The following is a 21,613-nucleotide window of genomic DNA, read 5'->3' on the forward strand; positions in this document are numbered from 1 at the left end:
GTATAAAACCAGAGGCACACAGAACTACAGTATGGGCATGCTGCCATGTGTATAAGGCCTATGTGTTGATAGTATTTTCTGTTTAGTTTTTTTTATCTGAGTGTCCCTTTAAAGGTCCATTCACACGTCCGTGGTTTATTGCGGATCCGCAATACACCTGGCCGGCACGACCCATAGAACTGCCTATTCTTGTCCGTGGACAAGAATAGGACATTCAATTTTTTTTGCGGAGCTGCGACTCAGATGTTCGGGGCCACGCTCCGGAAATGCGGATGCGGAGAGTACATAGTGTGCTCTCTGCATTCCGTTCTGCCCCATTGAGAATGAATGGGTCTTTACCCGTTCCAGATATTGCGGAACTGATGTGGACCCATTTGTGGACGTGTGAATGGACCCTTAGAACTCTGTTGTGGGAAACAACCTTCTATTATGTCAAGCTTTTCAATTGGTCCACAAATGTATTTCAAGGGAGAATCGACTGCAATTATTGTATTTATATCACAAGAAAGGCTCCAAAGGGGGAAGAGGGGGCTAAACTAAGGCCACTTTCACACTAGCGTTAAAGTTTTCCGGTATTGAGTTCCGTCGTAGGGGCTCAATACTGGAAAAAATGCTTACATTTTGTCCCAATGCATTCTGAATAGAAAGCAATCCGTTCAGTATGCATCAGAAGGTCTTCAGTTCAGTCCCTTTTACGGTATTTGGCCGGAGAAAATACTGCAGCATGCAAATTCCAGAACACTTGCCTTAATTGACTTAATTTCCATTGAAATGTATTAATGCTGGATCCAGTACCAAGTGTTCCGGAAAAACAGATCCGGTTACCTGGTCCATTTTTCCGGATGACACCGAAGAGACTGATCCGGTATTGCAATGTATTTGTCAGACGGATTCGCATCCGGATCCAGAAACAAATGATATCAGTTTGCATACGGATTTCCGGATCCGGCAGGCAGTTTCGGCAACGGAACTGCCTGCCGGATTCTTCTAACGCTAGTGTGAAAGTACCCCAAATTATAATGCACTTAAGTAAAGTAGATGCAAGCATTATATATGGACAAAGTCCTCACTCTGATACGATCAAATCTGAGACACTTGGCCAATATATTTTGATCAAAAACACATCTGTGCCTCACTACCAAGCGCCAAGGTGGTCTCAGGTCAGGCGGGTCCTACGCTAATCCTACCCAAGCCTCATTTCTGTGATTTTCTTCAATAATATGGCCAGGGACATCCGCACATTTATATATCACACCGTGCAGGATGTTTTTATCTTTGTTTTTTCTGTTATTTTTTTTTTTACCCTAAATTATAGCTAGAAAATAGCTGGTGAAAATTGCAATGCCCCACAGGACTGCACCCAATTTTTAAAATCTAATAGTATTACTGATATTAACATGCTTACAGCCATACAAAATTGTCATGTAACACATACTCTTCCTGGGATAATTCACTGAGTTACATTGATTGCAGACGGTGACTATCAGAAAAGAGACAATTCATCCCTGTAACTTTCAAATCATTTTGCAAACTTATAGGAACCAAAAGACGTCATCAACAATAAATATCACTGTGAAAAAGACCCTACGACTTACTATTTGGTAGTCAGCTAACAAGTTTAGAAGTTGCTACAATCTTGAATCATTTACATACTGGACTCTACAATACCAGGAAGTCCAGGGACTAAGACTAGAATTGGCATTTTTTTGACTGTACATTTGTCAAACTACATTTACAAGCAAGCTTTAGCGGGCCGTGCAGAGAAAGCACAGAAGACTGCCAGCCATGCCAGAGCCATTTCCATCACAAATTACTACTCTATCTACTGTAAATATATTAATCTCTACTCCTCACTTATCTACCAATACAAGTTGAAAAGTCAGATATAAAACACCTCTTAAGAGGGCACATGTCTACTCAACTGGCATCAGAGCATTAAGTGCAGCCATAGCATTAATTGGAGTGAGGTATGTAAATGTTAATCTTTAAAGCAGAACCACTGTTTAACAGATTACGTCTAATCCAGCCTTCTTTTCGGCTCAATATAAAAATAAAACAAAAGTGCAAATCAAGAAAAAAAAGAAATATGCTCATATTCACACAAATATCATTGACTTGCAGATCTGTTAAAGTACAAAAATTTGACAACATTTCTCTGTCGACAGGAAATACTTTCATCTTTGGTTGGGCATTTACTTAAAATTTCTATTAATATGAAACTTTTTTTTTTTTAAAAGGACAATTAAAATAGTATTACTGGGGAGAAGCTTCACAAAAAACTAAAGAACTATATATACACTGAAAACTACAGTTCGTTCCATATATATTTGGACACTTACACATTTTGTTTATTACCCGTTTACTAAAAACATATTCAAGTTATAGTTCTATAATGGAAACGGACTTAAAGTCCAGACTTTTAGCTTTCATTTGAGGGTCTCCACATTAAAAATAGATGAAGGGTTTAGGAGTTTCAGCTCCTTTACACGTGGCACCCTAGTTTGTAAAGGGGCCAAAAGTAATTGGACAATTGACTCAAAGGCTGTTTCATGGGCAGGTGTGGGCAATTCCTTAATTATTTCATTCTCATTTAAGCACATAAAAGGCCTGGAGTTGATTTGAGGTGTGGGGCTGGCATTTTAAAGATTTTGCTGAGAAGGAAACATGCGGTCAAAGGAGCTCTCCACGCAGGTGAAACAATCCATCCTTCATCTGCGAAAACAGAAAAAACCCATCTGAGAAATTGCTACACTATTAGGAGTGGCAAAATCTACAGTTTGGTACATCCCGAGAAAGAAAGCACTGGTGACCTCAACAATGCAAAAAGACCTGGACGCCCACGGAAGACAACAGTGGTGGATGATTGCAGAATAAATTACCATGGTGAAGAGAAACCCCTTAACAACAGCCAACCAAGTGAACAACACTCTCCAGGATATAGGCGTATCAATATCCAAATCTACCATAAAGAGAAGACTGCATGAAAGTAAATACAGAGAGTTCACTGCACAATGCAAGCCACTGATAATCCTAAAAAAAAAAAACATCTTAAAAAACCAGCACACTTCTGGAAGAACATTCTTTGGACAGAGGAAACCAAGATCAACCTCTGCCAGAATGATGGAAAGAGAAAAATAATGGTGAAGGCATGGTACAACTCATGATCCAAAGCATACCACATCTGTAAAATACAGTGATTGCTTGGGCATGCATGGCTGCCAGTGGCACTGGGTCCCTAGTGTTTATTGATGATGTGACACAGGACAGAAGCAGCCAGATGAATTCTGGGGTTTTCAGAGACATACTGTGTGCTCAAATCCAGCCAAACTGATTGGTCGGCGTTTCATAATACAGATGGACAATGACCCAAAACATAAAGCCAAAGCAACCCAGGAGTTTATTACAGCAAAGAAGTGGAATATTCTTGAATGGCCAAGTCAGTCACCTGATCTGAACCTAATAGAGCATGCATTTCACTTGTTAAAAGACTAAACTTCAGACAGAAAGGCCCACAAAAAAACAGCAACTGAAAACCGCTGCAGTAAAGGCCTGGCAGAGCATTAAAAAGGAGGAAACGCAGCGTCTGGTGATTGCCTGAAGTCTTGAACTCATGGACGTCATTGCCAACAAAGGGTTTTCAATCAAAGTATTAGAAATTAACATTTTATTTGCAATTATTTAATTTGTCCAATTACTTTTGAGCCCCTGAAATGAAGGGATTGAGTTTAAAAAAATGCTTTAGTTCCTCGCATTTTTATGCAATCATTTTGTTCAACCCACTGAATTAAAGCTGAAAGTCTGAACTTTAACTGCATCTGAATGGTTTTGTTCAAAATCCATTGTGGTAATGTACAAAACAAAAATTAGAAAAATGTTCTGTCCAAATATATATTGACCTAACTAATGTATATTCTAACATAAGTGGAGTATTATTCTGCAAGTTTGATTTATTTAAAAAAAAACAAAAGAAAAAAACACTTATCTACCGATCATAGATAAGATTTTATAAACTGGATCTCATGAATTGCAGATATGGACACAAGTTAGGCCTGTATTACACCAATGGATTATCTGACCAATATCTGTCCAGTAGTTGGTGTGTATCAGAAATGACTTGTGTGTGTAAATGGTCATCTGACCAATGATTGACAGATTGTCTGACCAAATAATCTGTTGGTGTAACACAGGCGTTAAATCACACTACATTAACCATGTTCTCCGCAATCAAAGCAAGAAGAAATTATATCAATCGTGATAAGAAAATAAAAGCAGTACATTAGACTTAACTCATATCGTAACAATAGCCATTTGCACAACAAGTATACTGATCCTTATGGCATCATCTCAGCAGAGCGCCAATATCAAAAAGGTGGTTTGGCGTCAAGTCTACACTTACTGGAAATGATCCAGAAGTGGTGCCTCCTGTGATCAACTGAGGCCATATCCATCACTATTTTGATCCTAAAGAAAATTATTGAAATAGAGATACATCAGCTCTACCTGCATGTAACCCACAAAAGGCTTTTTTTTTTTTTGTTTCAACAAGAACATATCTTGACCTTTACATGTTGTGCTTCATCTTTCACAATAATCCCCCCCTCAGGGTATCCAAGAGGAACATGTAAAAACCTTGTGGTAATATTAACACACATACAGTCCACTTGCACACAAACAGATAACATCTATGACTGAAATTTGTAAAAAGAACACTGACTTCAGAACAGGCAAATGATCAATACATCCAATATAAACTATGCATCACAATGTGCTAACAAAAAACAAACAATACAGAAAATAGACTATAGTCTTCAGTTTCTGAGGTATGTGACATATGATCAAAAGTAAATTAAAAAAAAATGTAAAAAAAATAAAAATAAAACCTTGTAGAATTTGCATACTGAGGTATTTCTCGTTTCGAAACGTACTGAGGTAATAGCAATGTACAAGGTGTCCTTCCGTTGCAGCAGCACAGGAAAAGGAATTCAAAATTTGGTTAAAAGGACATAAGTGTTTTCAACAAAAACTTCTGTAGGTGTTTTTCCTGGTATTGTTTAAAGTTTATAGCCCTTTTTGGCTTTTTTTTTTTTTTTTTTCAGAAGAGATTTTTACACATTCTCTTAGCAGGTGTAGTCTGTTTTTTGTCATTCATTTGTAGTGAGGTAAGTTGATAATATTTTGTGCAGGATCAGAAAAAAAAACTAAAATCAAGATAACACACTCTGTTTAAGGATCTGAGGTAGATTTTTCTTCCCAATTTTGTTTCATACTTCACAGGCTCTACTTTTGCAGTTACAGTTTGCGTGTTTACAAAAGAAATAAAATGAGGTAGGTGTTCTGTCTTGATGTATATTCTATACTTCTTGATAACATTTCCCTGAGACAATTTTGTGTTGGAAACTGATTAGAAGGCTAGAATTCGGTTGTTACCAAAGTCCACCACAACAATTGTGCCATCAGGAGTGACAGCTATGCCAGATGGACGATCTATCTGACCAAAGCCACTTCCTTGAGTGCCAAACTTACACAAGAAGCTGCCATTTGGCTCAAAAATTTGTACTCTGTGGTTTCTGGAGTCTGCCACAATAATGCGTCCTTCTTGATCAACTGCTACACCCTGTGGTCGCAGGAACTGCCCATTTCCTGTACCCTCTGTGCCCAAGAAATGTGCTGACTGGCAGTCCGGCTTGATTATCAGCAGTCGGTGGTTGTTGAAGTCAGTCACCACAAGATAGCCATCTTGACTGAATGCCACTCCACGTGGGGAGTCAAAGTGCTTCCAGAGAGCACCTTCAAAACCATACTTATTTAGGAATGTTCCATCTGGACCAAATAACTGAACACGATGGTTTCGAGTATCAGACACTAGAATCTTCCCTTCTGAATTAATGGCAACATCCCAAGGATAGTTAAATTGCCCATTCTTGGTCCCCTTCTCCCCAAATTTCAAAAAGAATTGTCCCTCAAAGGTGAAGACTTGAACACGATGGTTGTCCTTATCGGCTACTACAATCCTACGGGAACTGTCACAAGCGACACCAGCAGGGCGATCAAACTGGCCAGGTCTCGAACCTAAGCTGCCAAACTTGTGATGAAATGTGCCACATGGTTTGAAAATTTGAATTCGGTTATTGCTTCTATCAGCCACAATAATATATCCTTCTCGGTCCACACAGACACCCCATGGACGACAAAGCTTTCCATCAGTGTCCCCTTCTCCTCCAAAAGAAAGTGAAGGGAGACCAATACCTAAATAGCATCGACCAGATTTCACATTCACTTTAAAAGGACTGTTCTCAATATGTTGATTACACACCATCACTGAAATAAGGTGTTCTCCTTCAAGCTGAGGTCTATAACTAACCAAATAGGTCCCATTCATCTGATCAGTGACCTCAGCCGCAAACAGATTTCCATCAGGACCCATCACTAGAACAGTTATGAGATCACCTCCTGACAAACGTGCTTCGCCATCATGGTCATAACCAATTACTGTGAAAGAAGCTACTTTGCCTTGAAGGGCCCGTTTCAATCCTTCTCCTGTGGCTTTTGTTAGAGCTGCAAATGCTCCACTACTTACTAGACCCATAGATGTAATGGCAAGATAAAGGGCCTGATCAGGGGGAGTAAACATAATTCGGTCATCCTCTTGAAGCTGTAACAAGCCTCTAGCATTTTTTATATCTTGCACCTGGGCTAAGACACGGTCCCGAGCTATGAGAATATCCATTGTACAACCTTCTTCTAAAACCTGCTGAACTGCATTGATTGTGCTGTCCAATTTATTAAGAGCCTGGTGGAGTTTGTCAACCTGATGGTAGAGAGACTTGGCTTTCACCTGACGAATTTTTTCAACCTGTAAACACAAAACAAAAGACAGAAGACATGTCTGTTAGAAAACAATCAAGATTTCCTTACTTACACCATGTCTACCCCCCTTCCCATTCTTGAATAATGTTTCCCCAGAGTGAGACACCGCAGTAGAGAGGAACCCAACGGTGGCTGGGCTCCTCTCTGCAGCGGTGTGTCTCACTTCGGTCTGAATAAACCACTGTCCAGCAGGAATGTATGATGCAGAATGGCCTCTCTACAAGTCTTAGTTCTCACAAGATCACACTGCAGTAGGAGGCTGTGTGATGGAGATCATTATAATGGGTAGGAAACGCGTGGCAAAGAACATAAAGTGATTAGCCACTTCAGTTTAACATATGTGGCACCAGAACTCGGAGTGCAGATTCATAAAAGAAAGTATGCCACTCTCCGGAAAGAACGACCAATTAGATTATACAAATAACGTTAACTCTGGCCATCTATGTATAACATATGCATATATAAAGGTTGCATGGATGTAGCATTTTCCCTGTGGCCTATTCAAGGGAAGAAATTTTTTATTCCCCTAAAGTGGAGAAAATTGGCTTCTACCTCACAGGGTTTTTTGCCTTCCTCTGGATCAACTTGCAGGATAACAGGCCGAACTGGATGGACAAATGTCTTTTTTCGGCCTTATGTACTATGTTACTATGTTACTATATTACTAGCTATTTTATTTATATTTTTTAAGAAGTTTCATTTAACACAATAAAAGGAGTTTTCTGTGGTGATACCGTAACAATACACGGTTTTACAACACATGGACAGCACAGGTCAAAAATATAATAAATGCAGGTCTTCCCTGATCCCAAGACTCAAACAGTTATAGTCTCAAGTCTATGCAGAGATTGAGCAAAATACACAAAGGTCACCATCCATTAAAATGAATGGAAGTTATACCCATTGGGAGTTTCTCCAATTATTTTAATAAAAGTGTACTACTACTTGCCCCAAAGGACCATAAACCATTGATCAATGTCTTATAGCATGACCTATTTGAAATGTCATACAAAACCCCTCGTACTCAAACACCCCTATAGCCATCATCTTCCTAATACTTCTCAAGTTCAGTGACAGACAGTTAAAAATTGGCTACTTTAAGGAAAATTAAAGTGTACTTATTACAAAGCAAGACAAATAAAAAAAACAAAAAAAACACACACCACACACAAAACAATGATGTACAACCCATACCCACCGTCACTAGTGAGTCTGAAATAGAATACTAACCTTCCACAGGAGCTCACATTCCCTCTCCTCCAGTGCCTTCTTGTGTCGGGAAGTGACTGCTTTGATCTCTGATTGCGCTACTTTGGCTTTCATCTCAACTTGCTCTGCCAGTGCTTGGGCCTGCTCAAGAGTGAGCTACAAGATGAAATAAGAAACCAGGTTCTCAATTAAAAAATGCATTGTGTTACATGCATCATATCTCTCCTAATGTCACACACCCCGATACCAGCACAGAGGTCACAGTGTTCACAGGACCCTCTAATGTATTACAAACCAATAAATCACACTGAACCGTTTCTGGTGAAAAAAAATAAAAAATAAAGATATGAACTTATTTGGTATTAAAGTGTTTGTCCTAGATAATTAAAAATCTCTGACAGGCTCCCAAAAGTTATAAAATAAAAAAATGTCTATACTTACTTCTTCCTCTGCCTCCACAGTCTAAACAAACTGTAGAAAGAAGTAGGTATAGCATTCTTATTTTTTATTTTACAGCAGTCCGGAGATTTATAATTATCTTGGAAAACCCCTTTAAGAACACAGCAGATACCGCTTTCAAGTTTGAGAATAACTATTCTGAAAGTTTTGTATCCAAAGACTGCTTGCATACAGCTGCTTACATACAGGCCTCACGCTTTAAGGCCTCATGCAAACAGATTCACTTGAATTGGTCCGCAATCCGGAGCTGCGGTGCGGAACAGAGACACGGAACCCCACAGAGTGCTTCTGTGGCGTTTCTCTCCGTGCCTCCGCACCGCAAAAAAAAAAAAAAAAATATAGAACTTGTTCTATTTTTTTTTTAAGGTGTGGACGGATCATGGACCCATTCAAGTTGAATGTGTCTGGATAAGTCGGGGGCTGTTGCACGGATGGGGCCTGTGCATTGGGGACCGCAAATTGCGGTCCCCAATGCACGGAACGGCCGCATGCATGAAGCCTAAAAGGTTTTTTTGAGACTTTATAACTCAGGATAGGTCATCAGTATCTGATCAGTGGGGGTCAGCCATGCGGGATCCCCGCCGATCAGCTGTCACACTGTTCATGGACACCCACCTCCCCAATTGGTAACACCCATCTGTACCTTTATTGCAAGCTAACAATTCATTAATAAAACTTCTAGTAGAAATAATAAAAGGAACAGCACAACAGTCATGACAATAGATGCTCGAGAATTGTTATTACATGGGGAATGCAAGTAGTTACTAAGACAAACATGCCAGGAGAGGTGACAGCTCCTCTTTAAGACAAAGAAGCAGATAACCAAAGCAAGTCCTTTCATATAAGAGTCAGGAATAGTTGTTGAAAGCTTCAAATCACTTTCTATGATGAGTGCTCCTCAGGGTCCTCTATAACATATTACAAATAAAATGTAACCCCCCTCACCTGAATTCCACACCAGCAGCTCGTCCTAGTACAGAACACGTAGGACCACACTGAACTGTACAGAGCTACTAGACAAGTCCGTACAGGGGTTTTACCAGAGAAATGGCCATGTTAATTGGTTGGAGTTAAGCTTCAATTTCTAATGGCCCAGGAAAAAAAACTATGTATGTTAAAATTATTATATCTCGAGGCTATATGTTGAGTGACCACTGTATTTGATTGGAAATCTGCTTAAACATAAAAATATAAAAAAATTGATTTTCCATCTTTTTTTAAACTTTCCATTTCCATCTTAGGCAAGATAGAAATCATGGTGGTTGGCGATATATATGGTCTTGGGGTATATCATACCAAAATATAGCACATCAAATTTCCTGTAACATGCCCATGGAGCCCAAATGGACCTGAATAATGTGCGACTCCTCATTTCCCCATTTAGCCAATTCTTCTAGTCCGTGTAAACAATCCACCCTATCTGTCCATTGAAGGACAGCTGGAGGGGAATCAGACTTCCATAGTGCTGGAATGAGTATTCCAGCTGCAGCTAGAAGGCGTTTAGGGATCTTTTCTGGAAAAAGATGTAATAAACAGATCTAAGGAAGACAAGAAAGTGACAGTCCTGTAATGGAATTAATAGGGGTCATGATGGACGACCAATGAGACGTTTACACTCGGGCAAGAAACAACTTTCAACTCTGTTCCTTTTATGTGCACTGTGATATGTATCTTATCGAGATAGAATGCTTGCACAATTTCTTGACCAGTTATCTTATTCCTACGTACTGGATGCCTTTATTATCTGAATGCCTGTGTAACTCTAATTATGTATTACCCTGTTTGATAAAAACTCAATAAAAAATAAAATTTTGAGAAGGTGGTTGGATTTCCTGGACTAGAACCTGGAAAGGAAAGAAGTCATCTCTGCCACTTCTATCTTTCATAAATGCAGCAAAGAATGCTGGGATTTTTATTTAAATTTCACTGCAATAGTGAGGTAACGTTTCATACCTTTACTCAAGAGGAGGTCCATGGGAAGAACATCCAAATTTTTAAATGAATACACATTAACAAATGTTTTCAAATATAAAGACGTGCACATAATATATTGGGTCTACATTTGACAACTTCATCCACAACTCTGTCCTTTTTCTTACGTTTGGCAGAACACGAGAGGACTACCTTAATATGTACTTTTATAGAGGGGTAAAAAAAAAAAAAAAAAGAGATATTATATATGTATATACACACACACACACACACACACACACACACACACATAATGGTGTTTCATTTTGTAATGGGGAAAAAATAAAATATAATAAAATAAGAAGACACTACATCAGGAATGGGAAAGAACTGCATACTGGTTAAAATAAACATCCCCCCATTGTGGGGCCATTCAAGTAGGCTACATTAGTCTCCCCACCCCTCCCTTACAAGCAACAATGCTTGAAAGGTTACAAGAACATCTGGGTGGCTGAAGCGGTGACCCTGGATTGGCAGAGCAGTAATATCAGCTCAGTGCTCCAGTGAGCATCACTTCAACTAGAAGTAACAGAAGGAGACCTTTAAGACGTGCGTTTATGGCATGGCTATAAGCCACAGATCTGCAGAGCTCTTTGTTGTGCAGGAAGCAAAGCTGACACTTCTGATTGAAAGTTGGTTAAAAATTAAACATGGACTTTTTTCTTTAATGCGGTTCACTGACAGCAATAAGCCCCAGAACATTTGTATCGGGAAGGGGGTGAAAATAAAGATTCTAAAATATGGAGGACAGAAAAAACAAAAAAATTAATAAATCCACCATGAACTGAGGGGCAAATATTAAGGACTGGTGTGCATATAAAAAGTGTATTTAGCAATGTCCTATAATCCATGGCAAAGAGTAGGCTTAATCTTTCATTCTTTAAAGCTTATTCACACAAACCTAAAAAGAAACCACTAGATTGACCCAGAAAACATGGGGGGGGGGGGGGGGGGGGGGGGGGGGGGGGGGGGGGGGTGTTAATTTAAAATCAGAAATAAGTATTTCTTGCACAGATTGTGGTCAAAGGTTATTTGCGCCAATCTGACTTCTCCTCCGCTCATACCAGGTCTAAAAAAGTGGGCATGGCGCTAATTTTTTACACCTGTTTTAGGTATAGAAAATAATGGTCTAAAGGTAAGACAGCTAAAAAGCAGGATTACATTTAGAACTGGCGCCTCTTCATAACTTCAGCGGATCCACCGCCAGCGCAGGGGCGTATTAAGACCAGAGTCTAAAAACGCCAGTCTTAATAAATGACCCCCCACAGTTGTTTATTTTCATCTGGACAGAGCGCATGTGTGGATTACATCCGTTTGTCCGTATTCGTTCCATACCAGATCTGGAAGTATTCTTAGTTAAGAGCCAATATACAATCCTCTTATCTTAACCCAATGAATACGGATCTACTAAAGGATCCAACAAGGAGGATTTTTCTTCACGGTATAAACCATGGGATTATTTTTGATCTACCGAGGATTCTTGGCTGAAAATTCAATGATCCTTGGGGCATGACAATGTTGCACAGAGGTGAATTTGTCACACATTCTGCACTGTGCTAACAAACAAGGACGCGTCTGACCTGAAGAGTTTCCTGGTATGTAAAACGTTGCATCAGATTTATAAATTTAGAGCAAGTCTGCAACTAATTTGACCACCCATGAAAAACAGACATGAGGAACATGTGTAATACATGCCTAAACGTTTTATTAATATGGTGTATGTGCTTGCTCTATCTAGCACTCCATATCTATACAAAATGTGCCCCCTGCGTATACAAAGTCGAGACTCTATAAGCAGGTTTACAGTCCGGAAATAAAACTAGGGTTGTTTTGATACAAAAATTTTGATTCTGTTTCAATATCATTCGATACAACGCGGAAAAAAATAACATGCCAAAAAAAGACGCGTGCATTCCGCATGTTATGGAACGTCCGGCCCATAATCGAACAGTCCCATCCTATTTTTTTTCGGGCGGGGGGGGGGGGGGGGGGGGGGGATAAGGTGACAAAAAAAAGGGGGGGGGGGGCGAATTGTGCCATTTTTCTTTTATGGCATTGACCGCATAGGAGATTTTTCAAAAATATTTTAACAGTTTGGACTTTTCGGACTTGGCGATATGTAATATTTTATTTATTGTTTATATATTTTATATGCAAAATTGTGAAAGGGGGTGATTTATACTTTTTTGGCGTGTTTTTTTTTACAGTTTATTTAATAACCATTTCCCCCCTTAGGGGCTAGAACCTGGGATCTTTTCATCTCTTGTCCTATTCACCTGGATAGAGCTCTATTAGGGTGAATAAGACTTCACACTCTCCCTGCTGCCCTTTGCATAGTGCACACAGCAGCAGGGAGCTGACCATGGCAGCCAGGGCTTCAGTAGCGTCCTGGCTGCCATGGTAACCGATCGGAACCCTGCTGGGGCTCCAATCAGAAGCTGCCACTGCCACCAATGAGAGGAGGTGAGGGGACTCTCTGGCCACTGCCACAAATGATTTTAATACTGTGGAGGGGGCACGCTGCGCCACCTATGTTTTTAATAGTGGGGAGAGGGGAAATCAGAGGGAGGGCGCACTGCCTGCGCCACCAATGTTTTTAATACTGGGGAGAGGGGGGGGGGTGGGGGAGGGCGCACTGCGCCACCAATAATTAACATTTAATATACAAATACAGCCGGCGGCAGAAACATATTGCCGGCACCCGACCTCTGACAGGGTGCTGCAATCCGCAGCAATTAACCCCTCAGGTGCAGATACCCGAAACCCTATAATAAACTACATCATATAGTCACTGAACACACATTCTAGCAATTGCATACACAAATGGATTACAGAGGGACAACTTAAAGAGGACCTGTCACCAAAAAATACAATGTGATCTGCAGCCAGCATGGTATAGATCAGGGGGAGCTGAGCAGATTGATAGAGCTTTTTGTAGGAAGAGATTCAGTAAAACTTACAGTTCTCATACACACAATGCCATCAATCCCTGACAACCCCTCCCTCCTGTACCGATAGCTGTTCACAGGAAGTGGAAAAAGTGATATAAAATGTAGAAATTACAGGTTTTACTGAATCATCTCCCACAAAAAAAAAAAAAAAAAAGAAGGAGATCTATATCTATCTGCTCGGCTTCTCCTGCTCTACAACATGGTGCTGTCAGACTGCATTGCATTGTTTTGGTGACAGGTCCTCTTTAATGTAAATGGGAGTTTAAAATTTGGCCTGGATGAAGAAAGTGCTTTTACCACCGATATGGGGAATCAATGAGGAAGCCAAACAAAGATTGGAGAGAGTCAAACATAACTTCTGGCCGTTTTTGATGGCTTTGTCTTGTCTGAACTGATGGCCACTCTTTTGTACACAACATGACGTGGCACAGGCCCGAGCTCAATGAATCAATCTGCCACAGAAGGACAAAACAGTTTTTGTGCGCCCTAATGACCCTTCTGTGCAACCAGCTTTTTGACCCTTTGATGTTAGGAGATAACAGAATTACTTCCTCTGTGTTCAGCTAATGAGCTACCCCTGCAGCAGCCTCCACAAAAGTTAAAAAAGGCGCTGTCCACCCTTCAGCATGGACATCCTACAAGGAGGCGGAGGTGGAATGTGCCAAATTACCTCATTTACTGCATCCTTTTCAAATTCATGTTTACTCTAAGTGGCTTTTCTTTCAGCTAAAGGAAAGAAAGGAAGAAAAAAAAACAAAAAACTGTAGTCCTACCAGTGGCCTTTATCTCTGCTGTGTCACTAATGCTAATGGCCAGCACAGCTCACAGATGGCCTGAACTCTTCACTGTCCTCCTGGGATAGGACGACTGTCAAGATGATCCAAGGGTGCAGCTCTCACTCATATCAATCTGCACACACTTAACCATCTTGTGGATGTGTGATACTAGGATAGTCCTTTTATGTGCACACCCCTCAGGATTTTAAATTCATTCTGTAAGATCATATGTAAAATCGTATGCAACTCCGGTGGTTCTATTGGAAAATAGTGGAATTGTTGGTAAGATGTCGGGGCATCCTACACTTTTTAGGATACACAAGGTTTGGCAGAAATGCCGGGCGCTGTTATCAGTAAAAGGGTTCACGCAGTTTTCCCCTATCTGGAGAAATCCGCACCTTCCTGAACTATTCCAGTTAGATGGCTTTTCACCCGGGGAGCGCCAAGGAGTGAGATATTTAGGTCAACTACAGAGTGCCGATGTTTATAAGTCCTTTGAACAGTTGAGAACTGAATTTGGTCTCCCACACACGGCCTTCTATCAATTTCTGCAACTACGGCATGCCTTTCAGACACAGGCTAAATCCATATCATTGAAGTGCACTATGGTCCCGTTGTTTCAGCAACTTCTCACAAACAGTTCCTCGAGTGGTCTGATATCATCTACTTACAGGAACTTGTATGTGAAATCACTGAAACAAGAGGTTTTAGCAGTCAAATCTAAATGGGAAAGTGGGGTTGGGCCGATTTCAGAAGAGCAAATGGAAGTCGCTCTTAGCGCTCACTCCGCAACTGTCAGTTTGTGAGGGGCAGCGTATGTCCCAGCTGTTTTTAATACACCGGGTGTATAGGACTCCAGAGTTTTTATGCCGGATAGGTGTTCGGGAAGATGCGGATTGTCCTAGATGTGGCTTGGGCCCTGCATCCTTGTTGCACATGTTCTCGGATTGTGCGGAGCTCCGGAACTTTTGGTCCTCGGTTCTGGCCTTAATAAAAGCCGCATTTAATATCACGGTTCCGCCTGGACCGAGAACATGTGTGGTCGGGATATTAGAAATCAAAAATCGCAATTATCGTCTGGGAGTACAGCGTCTGCTATTTCAGGCTAGGAAACTAATAGCCAGATTTTGGCTTAGACCTCAATCTCCGACTAGGGGAGAATTCCTCAATAGAATGTCAGATACACACCTTTCTCTAAGCGTAGTATATGTTAAAAGAAAATGTGAGATGAAGTTTAACAAAATATGGGATAGCTGGGAGAAATTTAGGATACAGTGTCCAGACTAGCTTTTCTTCCTAGATGGATTATTGGGTAGGCAGAGGCACAGTTCTTGTATATGTGTGCTTTCTTTCTCTATCCTCTTTAGTTCTGTATGTAAGCTGTATGAAGACGTTTTATACTACGCAGGTTGGATGTGAAGAGGACTGCTAAATAGATAGGAGAAACCCACCAATGGCTATGCTTCGGATATATTAATAAGATAACAGATTTTGGAGTCCGGATCCGTTCCATCGCTCGGGTAGGGAGGGATGGCCTTATGTTTATAAATTATAATGGATGGGAAACGTGGTTCTGTACCAGGTATACTGTGTGACTAGATTTCTTGATCTTATGTACTTCTTAGGCTATGTTTGATGATACGTGGTGTACTCCCGATAGTAGCTCTACTGTGCAGACTATTTTCCTTCTCTGTATTTTTGTGATTTTCAAAAAAGTCTAATAAAAATTAACAGATTTAAAAAATCGTATGCAAGTCCATAACAAAATTACAAAGTTCTAGATCACTAGTTGTTTGGGATTATCAAATACTAATTTAGCAAAAAAGGTGCATTATAGGGGTTGTCTCACCTCAGACATTAGGGGCATATCGCTAGAATATGCCCCCCCCCATGTCCGATAGGTGTGGGTCCCACCTCTGGGACCGGCATCTATCTTTAGAACGGAGCCCCGCAAATGGAAGGAAGGTGCAACACGCATGCGGGGCCGCCCTCAATTCATTCCTAGCACACTGCTCAGCTATTTTTGGTGCTCCCATTGGAATGAATAGAGGGTGGCTACGCATGTGTGGTGCCACCCTCTTTCATTTTGCGGGCTCCGTTCTAAAGATAGGTGGGGACAAACTGGTCCTCCCAGCTGGAGGGAAGAGAGGTTTGATATCACAGGTGTATACTCTGCTACTAGATAAATTCCTGATAGGATTTCCTCTTACAAGGATGAGGAAATGGGAGAATGATTTGGGAGACATATCTAAGGATCAATGGGAAGATATACTGGAGGCAGTCCCCAGAGTGTCTGTTCGTGAACAGGGTAAGCTGTCACAACTATTTATCATTCAGAGTCTATAAAACTCCAGTATTTTTACGAAAAGTTGGTGTTAGAACTGATGACAATTGTCCAAAATGCATGGAGGAAGGCGCTGATTTGCTCCATATGCTTTGGTCGTGTCCAGTGTTAAGTAGTTTCTGGGATGAGGTGTTAACTTTGATTAATCGGAATCTGGAGTTGAGGGTGGAGAAGGATCCAAAGATTTGTGTGCTGGGATATGTGAAGGAGATTGGTGGGGGAGAGCCTGTTAAGGTGGCAGTTGGGAGGCTGTTGTATGTGGCCAGGAAGTTGATTGCTCAGAGGTGGATCCAGGGAGTGTTTGTTAGGAGAGGTTGCCCTCAGAAGTTTGAGAAGTTGTGGAATGAATGGTTGTCTCACACTCATGTCATAATATAAGAAGAAGTTTTTGAGAATTCATGCTCGGATCCGAGGGGGGGTGGGGGGGGGGGGTAGTGCTGAATGTAAGGTCTTTAGCAGTCAAGTTATTCTGCAATTGTTTTTCTTTATGTATACAGTGTACAATGATTGATGGTGATGTACCAGGCTTTTTGATACATGCTAATGTTTTATACAATTTTTTGTATATGGATGTGGGGGGCGTAAAAGAAAAATTGTAGACACATACTGTCTTGTAATATGTTAATTTTATTTGAATAATAAAAACGATTTGATTGAAAAAAAAAAGAAAAGATAGGTGGGGGGTCCCAGAGGTAGGACCCACAGCTGACAGACACTGGGGATGATCCTAGCGATATTCCCCCAATGTCTGAGGTGGAGACGACCCCTTTAAGAAATTAATTTTCTCCAATAAGTGACTGTCAAGAGTCAACGTCTACATTCTAAGCGGTGCTCCAACTTTTACTAGGGGATGAAAACAAGGAATGTTAGATCCAGGGACTGACAGCTCTTGTGAGCAGGGCGCTCACCTCGCTTGATTCGAATGCTGATTAGTTTGTTGCTTTGTAATGTCCGATTGTTGGCATATGCACTCTCTGATTGAAAAGCGTTACGGAGCATGCAACATATGAAGAAAGATTATTCAGCAGCTGAACAAGAGAAGAAGTGCACCATCCGGTAGGGACCCAGGTGGAGGAGCCCACAGCCTGTATCAGCACCGTGTGGATGACGGCATCGGTGGAGCCAGGGAATAGTAAGTATTAACCTAACAATCTTCCTTCCACGGGGCATTAGAAAGAACCATTTTTATATATGGCCCAGAGAACCCCTTAAATGGGATTGTACAACAAAGGGTTTTTTTTTTGGCAATAACCGGCCGCAGAGGTGACCGGATCCCCTTGCGTTGTGTGACCATTAATGGTAGCTGATCACTACCACAGTCAGTGATTGGCTGCAGATGTCAAACCGGATGTTTTCAGCATGGGAGGTCAGCGGAGCATCACAGTCCGGGAGGAGAAGGAGCGGGGAGCAGGTTAGCTAGCTTCCCTTTCGGCCTCTTTCCCACGGGCGCGTGCGCCCCGTTGCCGTTTTGCGGACCGCATTTGCGGATCCGCAATACACGGGCGCCGTTCCGTGGGCATTCCGCATCACGGATGCGGACCCATTCACTTCAATGGGTCCGCAAATCCGGAATGGTGCGGAACAGAACCACTACGGAGTGCTTCCGTGGGGTTTCGTCCCGTACTTCCGTTCCACAAAAAGATAGAACATGTCCTATCTTTCTGCGGAACGGCCGGATCGCGGACCCATTCAAGTGACCCATACTGTGCTCGTGCATTGCAGTCCACATTTTTCGGGCTGCCGCACGACCACGGGGCACACACGCCCGTGTGAAAGAGGCCTTATAGGTCAAGTGGGGGGGAGGGGGTCCACGTCCCCCCCTCCATTTTTGCACAAACCCTTTAAGGAATTTCTCTAAAGTGATGTCTACAGCTTGAATTTGTCCTCTGTTTTTCTGCATTCTTTTCGGGGGGGTTGTGACATAAAACGTCTAGAATTTATAAATTTTTTTTATGCCTGTATAAGTCACTAGTGATTCTTAACATATCAGTGTGACATAAAATTATGCAACTAAAAAGACTGACAAAACATGCGAATACCGCACAGATGATGCTAGGTCTTGATGCAACCGGTTTACAGAAATTAGAATAATAATGGGGGAAGTTTACCACATGCTAACAAGCAGCCGAGTAAGAAGCAGAAGGGGTGGACAGGCAGGGCAAGCATGGTCTTCTTTAATGTCCCAAAGCAGAAATCAAGATTTCAATGAAACCATCACCAGAAGAAAAATATTCTCTGAAGGTTTTGAGGGAAAACCCTTCCAGCAACATAAGATGTCCGCCTATACCTCAGACTATACAAGCTGGGCTGTTTTACAGGTTTTTCTCATTCAGAGCGTTAAAGTAGTTAGTCACAGGCACGTACACACATGGCTCATCGTGACAACAAGCCTAGAATTACATTCCCTGTTAGAAATATGGAGTTAGGGGAGCAGATCTGGACTCCATCCTTACAGAGCAGACATACCACCGCTTCTTCTAGGCACACAACAGTTTATCAGCTATTTTCCTTGATTAGGACAGCAGAGAAAATGACAACTTGCAGGCACATTATCCGGTTTGGGGGGGGGGTCACAATGCAGCATAAATGTGACAATAAATAAAACGTGTTACCTGAATAGCTTGGCGACCTTGTTTAGCATCAGCCAACAGCTGGATAGTAAGCGCCCTTGAGTCCTGAAGAGCATCTTGAAGATAGACAAAGCCGTGCCCAGCGTGACGTCCCATAGTGCACTCACGACAGATCGGCGTAGAGCAAGTATCACAGTAGAAATGCAAGACCTATAGTACAGCAAAAAAAAATAAAAAATGGTATCATGAAAATGAGAAAAAAAACAAAAACCAAGATATAGTAAGGTTGGACAATCTGAAAAGCTGTTACATTTCCTCTGGACGCAACGACTAAAGCTGGCCATACATATTACATAAGCCAGGCATGCTCAACCTGCAGCCCTCCAGCTGTTGCAAAACTACAACTCCCAGCATGTCCGAACAGCCTGTAGGCTGTAGGCACTGTGAGAGTTGGTTTTACAACAGCTGGAGCGCCGCAGGTTGAGCATGCCTGACATAAGCGGTGAGATGACATGTATGTAGCATGCCCAACTGTCTCTCACTTGGGGAAACCAGAATTGGGCAATGTTAGCGTTCGTTCTTGAGCCGATTATTGACAATTATTGCACACTTTCATACGTAGTTGGCTCATGGAGTTAAAGGGCATCTGTCTTTAGGATCAACCCTATTGAACTAGGCATAATGTATGGTAGGGTTGAACCTGCTGAGTAAAAGCATACCTTGTGATGTAAATGAATGAGGATACAAAGACTAATCAAATCATGAGGAATTCAACGTTTAAGGATTATGGAATGAGGTTTTTAACGCACCGACGGGTGGGTCTGACTACTGCGCATGCGCCAATGATGTCATCCTCCACCTGAAAGAAGAGTCACTCAGAGAAGGTCATGATGCTTCCCACTGTAAGTGACCATTTTCAAGTGAAACAGAGCATCATCTCTTCCAGGTGGAGGAGGATATCAGCACATGCACAGTAGTCATCTGCTCTGCTGGGGAAAAGAAGCATGTACTGCGCATGGGCAGAGAGTATAAACCAGGTGCAGGACTTGTGTCAATCAAGGGGAGTGGTAACTGATTCAGATTCAACTGATGACAGGTGTCCTTTAAAGGGGTCAAAAAAAGGGGGGTACTCTCCTTTCTGTGTCAGGAGGGATCAAGGAGTCTGGCAAGGGACCCAGAAAGTGAGTATTCCTTATTTTAGATGTTTTTAACCTATTCTGGTCCTTTCGTAAATTTTACCCACAGGACAAGCCCTTTAATATATACAAAAGGTTCAATTCGCTAGTAAAGAATGTAAAAAAAAAGAAAGAACCAGAGCCAATCATAGGTGAAAAGTTCCTCCTCAACCTGCTTGTAGTAATGACTCATATGATCAGAATTCTTTTAAGGCGTTAGTTTAATACATGTCTGCAGTCATGTCTGTATGTATAGTGAACACGTGCATTGCCCCTCTATGCCCATGTGGCCAACTATGAATCCAGAAATTTTTGGGGATTAGTCTGAAAGGTTAGGTCAAGCAGCACCTTAAGAGGGTTGTCTGATATAATTATAAGTTTCAGACAACCCTAGAATAGTTTAAAATTAAAACCCATGTACTCGCCCCTTACTCCAGCAGCGTTCTGTGCTGCTTTTCTCTGGTACTCTAGCAGTGGTGACATGTCAGAATAGGTCATATCACTGCTGCAGCCAATCCTTGTCCTCAGTGGTCTAAAGCTGATGACCATGGTTGGCTGCAGCAGTCATGTGGCATATCCCAGCAAATCACTGCTGATGTCTGTAGGAGTAAATGCCGATATATATTTTTTTAAATGTAAGACATTGTAGGGGATGTCCGAGATATTTTATTATCTCAGACAACCCTTTCAATGCCCCCTTTAACTCTAAACACACCAAGGCCTTCTTAAATAATCCATTCACACTGTATAACAACTGACCTTTGAGAATCAAACAGATAACGGCAAATACTCATTTCTTGAGTTTCCTAAAGTAAAACCACTAATGTCACCAAACAGGAAAAGCATTGAACAACAGAGGAAATTCCTGGGTGGCACAAGCCCTGGCTACTCTCTTGTCCATCTGCTCCCTCAGGAGGGGGGAGCTGATGGATATGTCCCCGGGAAACATGTGGCAATCAATCAACATGTGATGAATGGTCATTAGAGTTAAGCCCTGACCTGACGCTGTGACCTCTCTTGCATCACTAAAGTGTTTTAATCCACCCCTCTTTCCAGCGTGAGTCGGATAGCCATGGGCTAAAAGGAAAGAGAAAAAGCCAAAGGGTATCATATCTTGGCTACTCAAGTGGACAGCAACAAAAGAGCAATACTTGGCACAAAGCAAAGTCCAACCTGAATGGAACATATGCACAGTTGTGATACAGTGTCTGTCCTATAAGGGGATGGGGAAGGGGGGGGGGGAGTGAAATGGTGCAATTTACAAGTACTAAACAAAACTAAAGTCCTCCAA

General features: G+C 41.6%; 1 protein-coding gene and 1 long non-coding RNA gene across 2 annotated transcripts in view; both read right to left on the minus strand.

The window, feature by feature from the left end:
- The window catches only part of LOC121002090, a 432,454-nt gene that overhangs the window by 256,231 nt on the left and 154,610 nt on the right, over positions 1-21,613 (minus strand). The gene's annotated exons all lie outside the window — the stretch shown is intronic.
- TRIM71 (tripartite motif containing 71) overlaps positions 5,402-21,613 on the minus strand; it is a 75,621-nt gene continuing 59,409 nt past the window's right edge. The window contains exons 2-4 of the mRNA XM_040433390.1: positions 19,190-19,357; positions 8,098-8,232; positions 5,402-6,853 (exon numbers count right to left, since the gene is read on the minus strand). Coding sequence (XP_040289324.1) covers positions 5,402-6,853; positions 8,098-8,232; positions 19,190-19,357 — 1,755 coding nt within the window. The remainder of the gene's footprint in view (positions 6,854-8,097; positions 8,233-19,189; positions 19,358-21,613) is intronic.

Source organism: Bufo bufo, chromosome 5 (assembly GCF_905171765.1).
Source record: "Bufo bufo chromosome 5, aBufBuf1.1, whole genome shotgun sequence".
Lineage (NCBI taxonomy): Eukaryota > Metazoa > Chordata > Amphibia > Anura > Bufonidae > Bufo > Bufo bufo.